At 54.1% G+C, this 15,281-nt stretch overlaps 1 protein-coding gene across 3 annotated transcripts; it reads right to left on the reverse strand.

Moving 5' to 3' along the window:
• Nucleotides 1-4,710: 4,710 nt before the first annotated feature.
• Nucleotides 4,711-15,183, reverse strand: FES (FES proto-oncogene, tyrosine kinase). 3 transcript variants are annotated; one of them, XM_053581924.1, is made up of 19 exons: nucleotides 14,242-15,183; nucleotides 13,543-13,764; nucleotides 13,234-13,407; nucleotides 11,998-12,094; nucleotides 11,685-11,868; nucleotides 10,016-10,153; nucleotides 9,823-9,942; nucleotides 9,533-9,655; nucleotides 9,260-9,446; nucleotides 9,055-9,138; nucleotides 8,295-8,504; nucleotides 7,585-7,707; nucleotides 7,169-7,222; nucleotides 6,518-6,636; nucleotides 6,166-6,260; nucleotides 5,962-6,085; nucleotides 5,659-5,816; nucleotides 5,406-5,528; nucleotides 4,711-5,027 (listed from the first exon to the last, which is right to left on the reverse strand). In XM_053581924.1, the coding sequence occupies exons 2-19, from the start codon at nucleotides 13,753-13,755 to the stop codon at nucleotides 4,885-4,887; spliced, it is 2,469 nt and encodes an 822-aa protein (XP_053437899.1). In that variant the 5' UTR covers nucleotides 13,756-13,764; nucleotides 14,242-15,183; the 3' UTR covers nucleotides 4,711-4,884. The 3 variants fall into 3 exon arrangements, 2 of the variants coding, with proteins under 2 accessions (XP_053437899.1, XP_053437900.1); XR_008378263.1 differs by lacking the exons at nucleotides 4,711-5,027; nucleotides 6,166-6,260; XM_053581925.1 differs by lacking the exons at nucleotides 4,711-5,027; nucleotides 5,406-5,528; nucleotides 6,166-6,260 and having other exon boundaries at nucleotides 5,674-6,085.
• Nucleotides 15,184-15,281: the final 98 nt, after the last annotated feature.

Genomic DNA, 15,281 nt, shown 5'->3' on the forward strand with positions numbered 1-15,281 from the left:
CGCAGCGTCGCGCTGGAGTGAGCGTCGCCAGCGCGCTGTCTGCACGTCCGCTTGCGTCCCGCCAACCCGACTGCGGAGCGCGCGTCCTGCAGCCTCGCCTTGTCCCGGCCCGGGGAACGTACTTTTATGCGGTTATGCTTCGCCACCTTGGTGCCGAAGCCCGTTGGTTGGGGGCATTGACCGAGACCCCTTCCTCTGCCACCCAGGATATAAGATGGGAACTTTTCTCGGTGGTTCTTTTAACTGGGCATCTAGGTTGTTTATGGTTTTGCAGCAATGATAAACGATACCGCAGTGAACATCTCTGTAAATTTCACGATTGTCTTCTTTCAAAATTACTGTCTGATATGGTCTGAATGTGTACCCCCAAAATGCATATATTGAAATCTTAACTCCTAAAGTAACATTAGAGGAGGCGTAGCTGGGGGTGATTAGATTTCGAGTAGGATTAGTGCCCTTGAAAAGTAACTGCTTTTAGCTAGCCCCTCCCCCGCGCACGAACGCGGATACTTCTGCACCCACAACGCATACCCTCACCTTAGAGTCTGGACCCTCACCGCCCGGCCCCCAGAACTGTAAGAAGTAACTTTCTTTTGTTGATAAATTACTACTTAATGGTATTTTGCGATAACGACCCAGATTAAGACGTTACTTTACAACGAATTTGCAGCAGTAAGGTTCTCTGGGCAAAAGATGAGGAAGGATTTAAGGGAGTGATGACACTTGGATTTCTGTTGCTCCCCAAAAAACTGTATTAATAAGCTTAAAGATTTTTTTTTGGTCGGGGCTGGGTTTTTTGAACCCACCACCTCCCGTATGTGGGGCCGGCGTCCTACTCCTTTGAGCCACAGGTGCCGTCCAGCTTAAAGATTTTTTGTTTGAGTTGATTAGCCAGATACAAAATGCCATCTCATTGTTTCATTCCCATTTCTTTTATCGCTCTTGGGAATAGCTTCTCAGGTTTGTTTGCTAACTGATATAAGTTGTTAGACTGAGCTCATCATCCTTTATGTCTCTTCCTATCTTGCCTGTGTTCTGGGAGATTTTCTAGTCCTATTAAAATTTTAATTTTGGTGATAATCTTAAATTTCAAGAATTCTAGTTTGTTCTCTGGTGGTTCTTTTAAAACAATTGAAACATACTTAGAGTATGTGGCACAAATCTTAAGTGTACAGCTTGATGAGCTTTGAAAAACATATACACAAGTATAATCACCACACATCAAAACATAGGGCATTCCCAGCTACCCAAAAGATTCCTGTGTCAAGTGGCCAAGCAGTCCCCTAAACACAGGGCCACAACTATTGCTGCTGTCACCTCTAGGTGGGACTGCCACACTTACATAGATTCAGCCAATTTGGAGACAGCAAGCTGAAATGGACCCAGATAGCTTATTACTAACACAGCAAAAGCAAGGCCAACATGGCATCAGTTTCTTGCTTCCCAGTTTCACATGATGACACTGAACTGGAGGGACCAGGTGACAGGAACCATGGTAGTAGGTCACTCTGCAGCTAAGGGGCCAACTCCGAATTTTAGCCAAGTAGTTTCATGGCTGGCAGCTGAGCTCTGAGGGAGGCAGCGGGACAGATGGACTATCTTGCACTCAGTTAAAACTAGAAAGAGGGAAGGGAAGTGGCCCTGTGGCGATGTAGTCTCTGAGCTGCTGACCTCCCCTCATTCAGGAGGAATCACAGCACATTCTGCTAAGACTTAGGGCAGACTGCAGTCTAGCCTGGCCTACATGTACTATGTAGAGACATACAAGGCTAGAAGGGAACTGTGTGGGTCTTTTCCTATGTCTTCACACCCTTTCTCATCAGTGCACCACAGACATAGCCACTACTTCGTGCCTTAGTTTTGCCTATTCTTGAACTTCATAAAATGGAGTCATAAGTAAGCACTTTTTCATGTCTGCCTTCTTTGTGTAACTCATCTTTGCGAAACTCATCTTTGCGATTCACCAATGTTGGCACATGTATCAATGGTTTGTTGTCTTTTCTTATTCCTGTGTGGACATTTGGGTCATTTCCAGTTTGTTCTGGCCCTAAATCCTCTTTCCTCTTCCTCTGTAACTACAGTTACTCATATATTAGAGTCCCACATGTTTCTTAGACTCTGTTCTTTACATTCTCTTTTTTCCTCTGTACTTCCTTTGATTAACATTATCTCCAAGTTCATTAATTCAAGTTCACTAGTCTAGTAGATATGTCTAATCTTTAACTATGGTTGTGATTTTATCTTTTATTTCTAGCAATTTTTGTGAAACTCATCCAAAGAGATATTTTTTCAATTTAATATTCTTTTTTTTTAATAATCCAACTCTGTTGAAATTCTCTATGTTTGCCTCTATTTACTCATCTTTTTCTCTGTTTAACCAGTTATTTTTAAAACGTTTTCTGCTGGCTAGGCACCCGTAGCTCAGTGTTTAGGGGGCCAACCACATACACCATGGCTGGCAGGTTTGAACACAGCCTGGGCCTGCTAAACAACATGACAACTGCAACAAAAAAATAGCCTGACATTGCAGTAGGCTCCTGTAGTCCCAGCTACTTGGGAGGCTCACATAAAGAATCCCTTAAACCCAAGAGTTTGAGGTTGCTGTGAGCTGTGACACTACGGCATTCTACGTAGGGCAACAAGTGAGGCTCTGTCTCAAAAAAAAAAAAAAGAAAGAAAGAAAGAAAAAAGAGATTCTCATCTGCCATCTCCAGGTCTGCTTCTATTGTTTATTTTTTTCTCATGTGTATTGGCCCTGTTTTTCTCTTTTTTTCTGCATGCTTTATGCTGTTTACATTTTATGGTTCACACATTGTATGTAAAAAAAAGATAGAGGCTTCAGATTGTGTTATTCCTCCACCCCACTTACCAGAGAGGGTTCCCAGAGGAGCTAATCACCTTGATGGATTGATTTCTTAGGTTGGAGCCGAGTTACAGTTCTGGTAAAACTCAGTCCTCCCCTGATTGTCCCTGTCCCTTAGGAACAGCTCTCTTGGATTTTGGATTGAGAGTCTGGCCAGTCTCTATCTCTTTTCATCTGTTAAAGTTCTGCTTTTCATAGATATAAAGGGAGCTCTTGGCTCAGCACCTGTTGCACAGTGGCTAGGGTGCTGGCCACATACACCGGGGCTGGCAGGTTCAAACCTAGTCCCGGCCTGCCAAACAACCATGACAACTACAAAAAAAAAAAAAATAGGTAGGTATTGTGGCGGGCGCCTGTAGTCCCAGCTACTTGGGAGGCTGAGGCAAGAGAATCTCTTAAGCCCAGGAGTTTGAGGTTTCTGTGAGCTGTGATGCCATAGCACTCTATTGAGGGTGACATAGTAAGACTCTGTCTCAAAAAAAATATATAAATAAATGGAGCTCTTTAGTCTCCCAAGCCACACTGATCTAAACCTGGCAAACACCTTGATGAGTGGTACCAGCTATCTTTGTTTCAGACCTCCTCTCTAAACACGCAAGTCCAGGGCCAGCCTGGTCTCCTGCACAGCCTCAGAACTCAGCAGATGTTCTCTAGGGGATAACTTGCTGTGCATTTTGGGCTCTTCTAGTTCCCAATCCATAGCACAGTACTTGCAACCACCAAGAACTATCTGTTTCTCTTTTCCTCAAAAGAGTCTTTCTGCTGGGCCATGTCTGATCCTTAGCAATGTGCCAAGTCTATAGATGCATCAGGGAAGAAAATCCATGTACCACTAATCCAACTTGGAAGCTCTTTCCTCCATGATGTTTCAGTTCATCCAGCCTTCATGTCTTCTACCTCTCTCCATTCTCCTTAAAAATAAGATTATTTTCATCTTATCTGTTTTTTACTAACAGTGGTAATAGCAGTGGTGGCCTGAGGAGATCTGCCCCGCATCCTATCCAGAAACAGAAGTTCTTTGGTCTGCTTTCCAGTACTTCCCTGGGAGATACGGTTTCACTTTGCATTTAATCACACTCCAGCTTTACTTCCTCTTATCTAAACAAGTTATAGGGGTCTCTTTTATCTCTGAAAATAGTTGTCAACCATTTCCTGAACTTCCTTGAGGGATGGCCGTTTACTTTGAGCTTCTCATTGCTTTGTTCTGCTGTACTATAAATCCTTCCTGGTCTCTGTGTTTCTGGTTTGTTCACACTTCCTCATCTCCTTGATCTTTGCTTTTGCTGCTGTGAGGGTTTCAGATGACCTTATGCACTTCATTACTCAGCATACTTGTCTTGAGAGACAAATTCCCTGGGAAGCATTTTCTTTCTCTTTAGTCACATCAGTCTCCTGTGAGTGGACTCCTAACTTTTCTTGACTCTCTTCTCTCTCCTCCTGAATTCTCTGTGACTACCATGGTGTCAGCCACTCTCTAACATTTCTAAGCCCTGACTCTCACACCTCCACGGTCAGCCTTTACCTCCATCTGGGTTTCCAGACTATTCACACACATTTCTGTCCCCATGGGCCCTTCAAGTGCAGTGTCTCTAAACTCACTGCCCCCCCTGTAGCTCTGATCCTCTTCCTGTAATCCTATTTCAAGGAATGACACAGCCATCTGGTCGTAGCCTGTATCTCAGCCTGATCATTCTCCCTCCTTCCCCAAGTCTCACATCCAACTGCTACCAAAGCATGTCAGCTCTGCCCCATGAGTACTGCCGTCCTCCTCTGTCCCACAGCCACTGTGCCAGTCCTGCATGCCTTCTGTGACCTTCCCTCCAGAGGAGTGTACATGCCAAAAGCACTCAGTGGGCACAAGTGGTTTTATTGCTTCTGCCTGGAGGGTGCAGAGCTAAGGCACCCTGCTGGTAGGACACGTGCTGGTGGCTGGAGTCCAGGACTGTGAAGAGCTATCCAGCGTGTTAACTAGAACCACTCAGGCCTACAGGGACCAGTGGCTTGAGAAGGGGATCCTAGCCTCACCGATGCCGCTTCCGGATGCTGTGCAGCTCCTGGCAGATGTTGCTGAAGCTCGGCCGCTGCCCAGGCTCATAGGCCCAGCATTGTTCCATGAGCCTGAACACAGCGTCAGGGCACAGCTCTGGGCAGGGCAGGCGGCCTCCTGTAGAACAGGGACAGCATGAGAAAGGGGCTTGAGGGCCCCTGGCAGCCCTAGGGACATTGTGTGTGCTGCTTCAGATGCCTGGCTGCTAAGGAGCCCCTCTCCTTCACAAGGGCCCAAGGACACAGAGGCCTGGGTATTGCTCCCATCCCACCACATGCCAGTTGTGCGACCTCTGCAGCCCTCAACTTTTCCATCTGTAGGAGGTATGTGTTAATCCCCACCTCACGTGTTGTGAGGAGGGATACAATTGCCTATACCTTAGCCTGTGACAGGGGCTTACTGGGTGGGGAGGTTGGGAGGTCACTGGAGGAGGCAGTGGAGCACTAGGAAAAGGGCTTGTCCCCCAGGCTGCTGTCCTGTATAGGGGCTGCTCACCTTTTTCTACAAATTCCCGAGTCTGCTGATTGCTGAGGTTGGGGTAGGGGGAAGCCCCCAGGCTGAAGGTCTCCCAGAGCAAGATGCCAAAGCTCCACACATCGCTCTCAGAGGAATAGCGGCCTGTGGAAGAGCGAGGCAGAGGAGTGAGGTAAGATGAGCGGGCTGCAGCCAAGGGGCCCGAGTAAAGCTGGTGGCAGGACCCACACCCAGCCCATTGCCTTGCAGCCCAGGGTGGACGAGAACCAGGTACCATAGTTAAGGGCCTCAGGAGCAGTCCACTTCACGGGGACTTGTCTGAAGCCCCCTGAGGCTGCGTAGATCCCATCAGCTTCCTCCCGGGACATCCCAAAGTCACTGATTTTTAGGACATTCTTCTCTGTCACCAGGCAGTTCCGAGCAGCCAGGTCCCTGCATGAAGCAGGGCAGAGGGCTCACGTGGCCAAAGCCACCTGCTCAGCCTGCGCTGAGCCCTCTAGACAAAGCTGCCCACAATGGCAGCTCCCCCAGGAGGGGCGAGTCCTCCTCCGGGGTCTAGGTGCTGCCTTCTTCTCACCGGTGGATGCAGCACTTGCTCTCCAGGTATTCCATGCCAGAGGCCGCATCCCCCACCATCTGCAGCAGGGTCTTCACCCGTAGGCGGGCGCCTTCTGTCCGCAGGAAGGTGAGGAAGTCCCCCCCTGGAGGTGGAGGAGAGCTGCACTGAGCCTCCTAGGGTGGCTGGGGTGTGGTGCTACCCAGGCCTGTGCCCTCTGCTCACCCTGTACCAGCTCCATGACGATATAGATGGGCTGCTTCTGGGTGCAGACACCGATGAGGCGTACAATGTTGGGGTGACTGTACTGCTTCAGGATCCTAGGGGGCACTGCTGCTTAGGCCCATAGGCCCAGCTGGGTGCTTCCTGCCTCTCACCTCCTACCTCCCGTTCGGGGACCCCGAGGATGGGAGAAGGGCCACCACAGAGAAAAGTTGTTCTCAGAGGCCTGAAGATCTGGATGCCCAGTAGATTAGGATGCCTGGTGGGATGGCCCGCCTGGGGGCCTGGAGAACTCAGGCAGGCACTTACACTGGCACACAGTGAGCCCTGCCATGACAATTATTTTATCACTTACCTTGCTTCCTGTAGAAACTTGGCCTTGAGGTCAGGCGGAAGCGTCTCTCGACAAGACTTCACTGCCACTAGGGTATTGTCTGCTCGCAGGCGTCCACTGAACACCTCTCCAAAGTTCCCCTGAAATGGCCTTGGGCTCCCACCAAAGCTTCCCAGCCACTGACCTCTTCTGCTTAGGGACACAGCCTGCCTGCCCCTGCCTGCTTTCCACTCAGCCCTTCTACCTGCTCGCTGTGGCACTCTAGGAGAATGTCCCACAACAGACAGGCAGAGACAGCCACCTCAACATGACAGAAGTGGTGTGGAAAACTCAAAAATCACTTTCCCCTGGCTTTGAATTTTCTTGATTTTTAGGAGAATGACTTATTTCCTAAGCAGGCATTTCATCATTGACATTAATACTGTGTCTCTCTGAGCACGCAGTGGACCCCCCCCGGGAGTGCTGCAGGAGAGCCAATTTGGGGAGTTTTCAGAGTGGGTACTGTCCCATTTCATGGAGGACAACACATGGTGGTAGCTGGGCATGGTGTCAGTGGTATGGAATCAGATGAGGCAGGGAGGCTGGAAAGGTCTCAGGTGTGACTCAGGGTGTGGGATGGAAGGGGGTGGCTAGGAGGCTGGCAGAGCCACAGCCACATAGAGGTGCACTCACCCGTCCGATCTGCTCGCCCAGCACCAGGTCCTCGTGGCTCAGTGCCCATTTGTCCTAGGGAAGGGTCAGAAGGGTCAGAAGTACTAGGGTCAGAAGTCAGTGAAGAGGAGGGCTAGCCCCCCCCCAGTGGTGTGGAACGTTGGCCTGTCACATGGGCTGGAGCATATCAGGAGCACATTCAGATGACTTCAGGGACCAGGCAGATGCCTTGACTAGCTGAGCTCCAGCCTAGTGTGTGGCCTTCAGGGGCCACACCCAGAGGGGATCTGGACCCCTGAGAGGGAGGGCTCACCCACATCCTGTGTGTAAACTGGGGACCTGGAAAGCCCTTGCTACCCTGACTCTGGGTGGGCCTGGCCTTCACACCCCCTCAAACCCTGTCACAGGTGGCATGGGCCAGGCAGGGCCTAGCTCACCCGGGGCACGGCTCTGTGTAGGATGATGCCACTCTTCTTGGTGAGGGGCTGCTGGGAAGACAGCAGGTGGTTGATGAGCAACGGGATGCTGGGAAAGCCGTCCCCTTCTAGCCGGTACAGATTCTATGGGCAGAGGGACCTGGGGTCAGCAACTTCCATTCGGAGGGGGCCTGAGCCCTGGAAGAGGACAGGGAGGGCAGTGGGGAGAGAGGCCTGAAGTCTGGGACAGGATGGGGTACAGTAGGGAGAGGGAGCCTAAGCCCTGGGACAGGACAAGGGTATAGCAGGGAGAGGGGGCCTGAGCCCTGGGACAGGACAGGGTAGCAGGGAGAGGGGACCTGAGTCCTTGGACGGGACAGGGAGAGCCACAGGGAAAGGGGACCTGAGTCCTGGGACAGAACAGGACAGGGGTGCAGTTGGGAGAGGGGGCCTGAGCCCAGGAACAGGACAAGGAGGGCAGCAAGGAGAAAGGGACTGCCCAGGGCCAGGGGCAGAGGTACTTCTCAGAAAGGCACCATGTGATGATACACGACACCCTGCTGCCCCTTCCCAGGAGGTGACATACACTTAGGACCCTATTTTGTTGCAGGATTGGGTGGTTTCTGTGGTCCATTTCAGCTATGCTAGGGAAGCATTGAAAGCATCACAGCTAATTCCTGCCCTGGCAAGGTTGTTCCTCTGGAGAAGGTCCAGGATGCAGCTCCACTCACGTCTGAGGCTTGGATGATGAAGTGTCGCGGCAGGCCGTCCCACAGCACTGACAGCACATGTTCTTGCTTGCCCTGGCTTTCCCGCACCAGGAAGTCCCCAGAGTGCCTCAGCAGCTCTGCCACCTCTGTTCGTGGGATAGCCCCGTGGTACCACAGCTGCTCATGCAGGGGCTTCTGTACTTCAGGAACAAGCTGCAGTGGTGGTGGGAGCTGGGCAGGGCCAGGGAGGTATGAGGGGTCACTCAGCCAGTGGTGGGGAGGAACCAGACCAGCCAGGTCTTTCCCCAACTCGTGTGCCCTCGGTCCTCACAACCAGTGGGCAGCATGCCAGCATCCACAGGCTCCTAGAGGGGGCGGTGCCCTGGCTCAGGGTCTCACTGGGCAGAGCTTGGGAGTAAAGCCCAAGCTGGCTGACCCCAAACCCAGCTGGTGCCTCTTCTTCTAGGCTACAGGGCCCTGATCACTTCCAGAGCAGGGAGAGCCTCCCAGGCTGCTGGTCCCTGCAGCATGCAAGGATGGTGAGGAGAGAGGGGCCTAGAGAGAGTGGCAAGGTCTGGGGATATCTTCAGCCTGGAGTCCCAGGAAGAAGGGGACTGCTAGTAAAAGAAGCCTGGGCACAGCCTCCTGTCTAGTATGTCCCCAGTGATGAAACCCAAAACACCATCGTGGGGAGTCCATGGGGGAGCATTGCTTAGACTCCTGGCCTGGCCCACCTCTAAGGGATGGGCAGGGGTACAAGCCCAGGCTGGACACCACTCACCGAGAACTTGGGGCGGAAGATTCCAGAGATGTGGCTCTTAAGGATCTCCAGAGTGGGCGTCCTTCCCCCCTCTCGCTCCGGCTCCTGAGGCCAGGGACAGACGTCAGCAGGTGACCAGGCTTAGGGAGGGGGAGGGCAAAAATGAGGAGTGCGGCCCCAGGGGGCAGGCCTGGCTGTTGGGCAGCAGCAATGGATGATGGCTCACCGAGGACGATGTAGAGTGGCGGTCATCCTGCAGCAGCAGCACGGGCGGGGGCTCACCAGGGCCCAGCTGCCCCAGCTTGGTCTGCAGCAGCTCCCTCTGGGCCTGCAGTTTGGCCTGGCTGCACAGGGCCACCTGCAGCCCCTGCAGGGCCTCCAGCAGTGCTTGCCGCTTGCCCAGAAGCTGCACCCTGCAGGCAGGAGCCAGAAGGGGAGAGAGGGGCTCAGTCCATAGGGTGGGCAGCAAGGGAAGGAATGCAGGAGGGCCCCCACTCACCGCTCCCGGGAGTGGGTGTTCTGTTCCTCGTTCTGAAGCTCGCCCTGCAGCTGAGTGACCACCTCCTGTCGGCTGAGAACCAACTCTGAGGCCACAGACAGTTCATCTGTCACTGAGGTCAGCCTATATCCAAGGGAAGGGCAGTGTTAGAGCCAAGCCCCTCAGATGCACCCCTGTGGAGTCACACAGGTCCCACCACTTGGCCACAGCTCTGTATGGACAGTGTCCACTACTGGCCTCCCCACAAACACCCATGCTCTGCTGGGCACCCCAGCCAAGCTGCCACACACGTGTGCTGCACGCTTTCCACAGTCAGCTCATTCAGCTGTAGCTCCCCAGGCTCCAGTGGTTCTCCTTCCTCAAGCAGTGACTCATCAAAGGTGACGCAGGGCGGGATATCAGGTGCAGACCTGTGGGAAGCAGTGCCCCGTCAGTGAATAGGCCAGTGGCTCCAGTGCCCTACAGGTGCAATGACAGGCTTACCCATACTGTCTTAGGAAGCCTTGGTACTCGGCCTGGGGCTGGATGCGGGCAGCAGCTGCAGCCATCTCTCTGTGAATGGCCACTACCTCGTCCTGAACCAGACTGCTCATCTCCAGGTATTCCTGCAGGATCTCCTTCCTACACCACAGATGGGACCCCCAGTCAGGGGGGTCTCATGCTGGGCAAAGCTGGACAGGGGGAATCATGGCTCTGGACTTGCAATCAGTGCAGGGGGTTAACCCCCACCTCATGTGCTTGTCACGTGACTTTAGCCAAATTACTGACTTCCTTGCTGACCTTCTGTTTCCTGCTATGTACAGTGGAGAAGTTGGGAGCTGTAACCCTGTCCATAATGTCCAGTGTACAGGATGTGCTCATTAAGCGGGAGCCACATCGTCCCTGCCTTGGGTGGCCTCACAGCTGGAGCTCTGGTATGAGCCATTGCTGTACTGCCTACCTGCTGCACCTCCCAGTCCCACCTCCCTGAGCACATTCTCATATTCATTCCTGGCTCACAACACAATACCCAGTAAGCACCTCTTATACACCTGCTTCTTCTGGTTGAAAATGGACTCCTACTCTTCTCCAAAGTGCTTTTGCCCACAGCCTTCTTCACACTCTGATGGCAACCCCATGTTCTGGGCAGCCCAGGCAGATTCCTGGTACTCCTCGCCCCTATCTCTTGCTTCATTTCCAACCCATAAGGAAACCCCATCGCTCCACCCTCAAAAATATACCTAGGACCTGACTACTTCCTACCTCTCTTGCTGCTGCTCAGGCCCAAGTGGCCAAGAACTTTGGCCTGGACTATTGCAGAGCCTGACAGCCTCCCTGCCCCTGTCCTTGCCCCCTAAGTCTATTCTTAGCAAATGGCCAGCGCAACCTTATTCAAACAGGTCAGATCATGTCTCTTCTCATTCACCCAGAGCCACAGTCCTGGAAGTAGGCTGCAGGGCCTTCTGTCGCCCAGTGGCTTGACCCTGCATCCTCCAGCCTCCTGTCTGACTCTCCCTCCCTCACTCTGTGGGGTGCCTCCAGCTCCTTGCTGTTCCCTGATGCTCTCCCACCTGTGCTGTTCTTTCTGGAATGATCTTTCTCCACATAGCCCCACGGCTCATTCCTGAACCTTTCTCAGGGCTCTCTTCAAACATCACCTTCTCAAAGAAGCTGTCCCACTATGTACAACTATCACCACTGCCCCCTTAGCACTCCTGATCTCCTCTTACTGGACTTTTCACCATAGCAATTACTGCTACACTCATCAACTCCTCTCTCCTCCAGAATGAAAGGTCCCTAAGACATAGGGTTTTGTCCACGTCAGTCTCTGCTATAACCCAGGGCCTAGGATGGGGCTTAGTAAATGGTGGCACCTGGGGATGTGGGTCCTGTGATAGTGTAGCTTGGTGAGCAAGACTGGCTCCAGGCCTCAACTCAGGTCTCTTCATATGGTTGTGTGGTCAGCAATTTTTTTTTTTTGGGTTTTGCAGTTTTTGGCTGGGTTTGGGTTTGAACCTGCCACCTCCGGCATATGGGGCCGGTGCCTTACTCCTTTGAGCCACAGGCGCTGCCCTGGCCAGCATTTTTTATAGTATTGACTTTTCTGGGCCCTGCCTCTGGGCCTGATAGCAGGACTCAGCTGCTGCAGGGAGGACATCGGGTAGGGGCTTACAGGATGCTTGCCATCTCCTCATGCAGCTCTTGCAGCGAGCACAGCAGGCCGGGCAGCAGCAGCTGGTGGTGGTGCTGGTGGTGCAGCTGTGCAGCCCGCACCCCCAGCACATAGCGGTTGTGGTGGGCAAAGAGCTTCCATAGGCTGCGCACATACTTGTCCTTAGCCTTGTCACGGTCCTTGTCTGTTAGTGGGGAGGCAAGGGATGTGAGTGACAGCAGGGAGGCCTGGGCAGCCCCCATGCTCTGGGCATCCGTGGATATGTCAACACCGACTAGGGAGTCCCACTCTATCTGCAAGGGAAGCCACAGACCTTTGCTGGCCTCCTGGTACTTGCGCCTAGCCTGAGTACTGTCCCGTGCTAGGGCTCGGTACTGGCTTTTCAGCTTCTCGATGTCATGGCTGTGGATCTGGAGGGAAGAGGATAGGCTGGTATGAGACAGTAGGTCCTCAAGCATGGGAGATTCTTGCCTGAGGTGAATTCCTGGACAGGCAAGCCCTGCTAGCCAGGCTGGTAGCACACTTTAGCCCAGGGAAGGGCAGCAGGCTTCTGGGAAAGCTGCCTATCAAAGTCAGGGTCAGAGAAGCTGGTTTAAGACAGGCCTTGGGGAAAACAAAGAAAAGAGGTGAACTGGGCAGGCTACAAATGTCCCTTCCTGGCCTGAGAGTGGTATTCCAGTAGCAGGGAGGTCCAGCTTCAGGCCCTATGCTTGGTTTTATGCCCTATTATCACCATCTAAAAATTCATAACGATCTTTTAACAAGGGGCCCCATATTTTCATTTTGCACTGGGTCCTGCAGATTACATTCCTAGAGGGTTTGTATTACAATAATTCATCTCTGCCAGTGTAGTCATAGACAGTATGAAGACAAAGAGGCCTGGATGAGTTCCAGCAGGACTTTACAAAAGCAAGCTGACCCTTGAAGTAGGTGATCTTCTGGGCAGAGAGTGGGGGCCAGGCTGGCCACCAGGGGCCGCTGTGGGTTCGTGGCACCATGGCTCCCAGCTACAGGAAGGGGTGTGGTGCAGGGAGGTGACCAGGGTGCTGGACAGCCAGCTCCAAGTCACACAGCCTGTGCCCTGAGGAGCTGGGTAGGATTCAAGCCTAGACACACCAACTCCCAGGACTCCCACCCTGAGTCCTCAGCCATCATGGGCCACGCTGCCACCCTGTCTCTGAGGCCCTGGGAGGAGCCTGCCCAGGCCATAGGCAGACAGACTTGCCCTCAGTCCTCACTGTCCTCACAGCCCAGGGCCAGATGGTGCAATGCAGAAGGTGACACAGACCCGGAGCTCCTCCTGGCAGTGTCAGGCTCACTTGCCCTTGCACTCCCAGCACTGTGCCCAGGAACTGGCAACACCCAGTGACAGGAAATGCACAGACAGGCTGATAGCAGCCAGCCCAGGAGAGAGGAAGCTGCAAGGCCCGAGCAGGCCCTGCGGTCAGGCACTTGCACTTCCCTAGTGAGTCCAGGGGCTCTTGTGCAAGACTGTCCTTTTTAGGCTCAATGCTCAGACAGAAAGAACACGACCCCAGCTGCCGCCCACCTTCATGAGATCCTGCTGCAGCTGCTGCCACTGCTCGCTGTAGGTCCTGCGCAGCTGCTGGCGCTCACGGATCAGCAGGCTCAGCCTGCTCAGGGGCCCTGCGTGCAGGTCCTCTGCATGCTGCCGTAGCACCTTGCTCAGGCCCTCTGTTTGGCTGGTGATCTCGGCCCAGGACTGCAGCACAGGATGGGGACACAGGGGACACAAGCCTAGGCTTGGCAAATCTCTAGCCCCTCTTCAGCAGGCTTCAAGAGAGGGAGAGGTAGGGCAGGTGTGCCAGGCACCCACAGGAGCCCCACAGAAGCTCACCTGGCTGATAGGGCTATCAGGGCTAATGCCCCGACTCTGGCCCCCGCTGTCCTGCAGGGACATGTGGTGAAGCAGTCCTGCGTACTCCCTGTCACTTTTGACTCGTTGGGCCATCCACTTCCTCATGCCCTCCAGCAGGCGAAGCTCAGCTTCCTGCATCTGCTGTAGGGCCCCATGGCCCTGAGTGCTGCAGAGCTCCGAAGAGAAGCCCATAGTGTTGTCCTAGGACACAGAAAAGGCCATCCCTGCGGGCAAGACAGCTTCTGTGCATGGGGGGTGAGACGTGGAGGCTGAGGGCTGCAGGGTAAGGAGAGGCTGCAAATAGGCAGTGGGGTCCCGTGCTGAAATGCAGCCACGGGCCTCCAGCAGCAGCTTGGCCTGGCCGTGCCCCTCATCGCTTCTCTAGCACCCAGGGTCCCCTTCCCAGTTCTGGAACAGAAACCAGTGCGCAGGCTCCCTGCCCAGGCCTGCACCCAAAAGTCCTCCCAGGGGTGTGTGTGCCCAGTTCCTCCACAGGGCCAAGACTGCCCTGGCTAGAGCTCTAGGAAGCCATTATGGCCCAGCCTACCTTTCCAAGGCTCCTACCCGACCTCTGGCCCTCTGACCACCTGACCAGCTCTTGCCTAATACCCCTCCCTCAGCTCCCACTGCCCCTCCCTTGGGTCCCTCATGCCTTCTAGGCTGAGATGCTGGCGTTACCCCCACAGGCAGCTGCTCCTGGGGTGGCCGTGAACAGACTCAGGCCTGTGCGACCCCCAGCCAGTTCCTGATTCCGTGCTTCCTCCTCCAGTGGTTTCATTTGGCCCCAGCCCTGGGGCGGGCCTGCGGAGGGGAAGGGGCGGGCAGCAGAGGCCTATTCCCCCATGCCTGCTGGCCCCCCTGCTCAGCACTGGGCCGCAGCCTCTGGCCAGCCCCAGCCAGCCCCTACGTGGCCACGGAAACGGAAGGGAGGAGGGCGCTGGGAAAGAATGGCCCTGTAAGAGTAGCCTGTGCCCAGCACTCCCCAGGGCCCAGCAGTGCCCCAGGAACACAGGGAAGGGGTTCCAGGTGGGCTTGGGGGTGGCCACAGGGTAAGGTCCCAGGCAGGTATTGGGCACAAGGCCTCCCTGCTGGGGTAGTCTTAGCACCAGGCTGGGCTGCCCCCTAAGAGGAGGTGGGGAGCCTAGTCCAAGTCTTTCCCACCACCCCACCCTCTTCCCTAAAGACAACTCAGGCACCAGCCTCCACTTAAATACAACTTCCAAGTTAATATCCTGAAGCAGAGAGGCTTGTCTCTCAGGTATAGTCCTTTCCCCTCTTATCCCCAGTCAGGGGCTTCCCATCCCCAGAGAGACCTGGGGGCAAGTCATGGGGCAGACGCTGGAGTGGAGAGGTTTGGAGTTTCCCCATGGAATTCAGGCTCCCCTAAGCAGAAGTCACGCCCCACCTCAGGTCTCAGCCCTACGGCCAGTGGCTGGGTCACTTCAGCCCAGGACACCCAAAAACAGGACATAGGCCCAGTTACTCTCCACCGTGCTCTGCTGGGAAGCAGGATTTTGGGAGTTGAAGTATGCTGCTCTCAAGGCCCAGGGGTCCTGTTTCATACCCTGGGACTTGTCTCCTTCCACTGAGGGCTGGTGCCGCCTCCCTACAGGAGGCCTTAGAGCCCCTTGGAGGACTGTGGTGTCCTGACCTAGGCTAACATCAAGGCAGGGAGTATAACATGTAGACCTAACTGGCCCCGATCCCCAGCTAGGATG

Source organism: Nycticebus coucang, chromosome 2, assembly GCF_027406575.1.
Source record: "Nycticebus coucang isolate mNycCou1 chromosome 2, mNycCou1.pri, whole genome shotgun sequence".
Taxonomy (NCBI): Eukaryota; Metazoa; Chordata; class Mammalia; order Primates; family Lorisidae; genus Nycticebus; species Nycticebus coucang.

What these genes read in the sequence shown, in the direction of transcription:
- FES (XM_053581924.1), bottom strand. Translation starts at nt 13,755, where the DNA reads ATGGGCTTCTCTTCGGAGCTCTGCAGCACTCAGGGCCATGGGGCCCTA. An exon ending in GTACCAGGAGGCCAGCAAAG is followed by an intron (nt 11,869 to 11,997) that starts GTCTGTGGCTTC and finishes CCCCACTAACAG; the next exon opens with ACAAGGACCGTGACAAGGCT. An exon ending in AACACCCACTCCCGGGAGCG is followed by an intron (nt 9,447 to 9,532) that starts GTGAGTGGGGGC and finishes TCCTGCCTGCAG; the next exon opens with GGTGCAGCTTCTGGGCAAGC.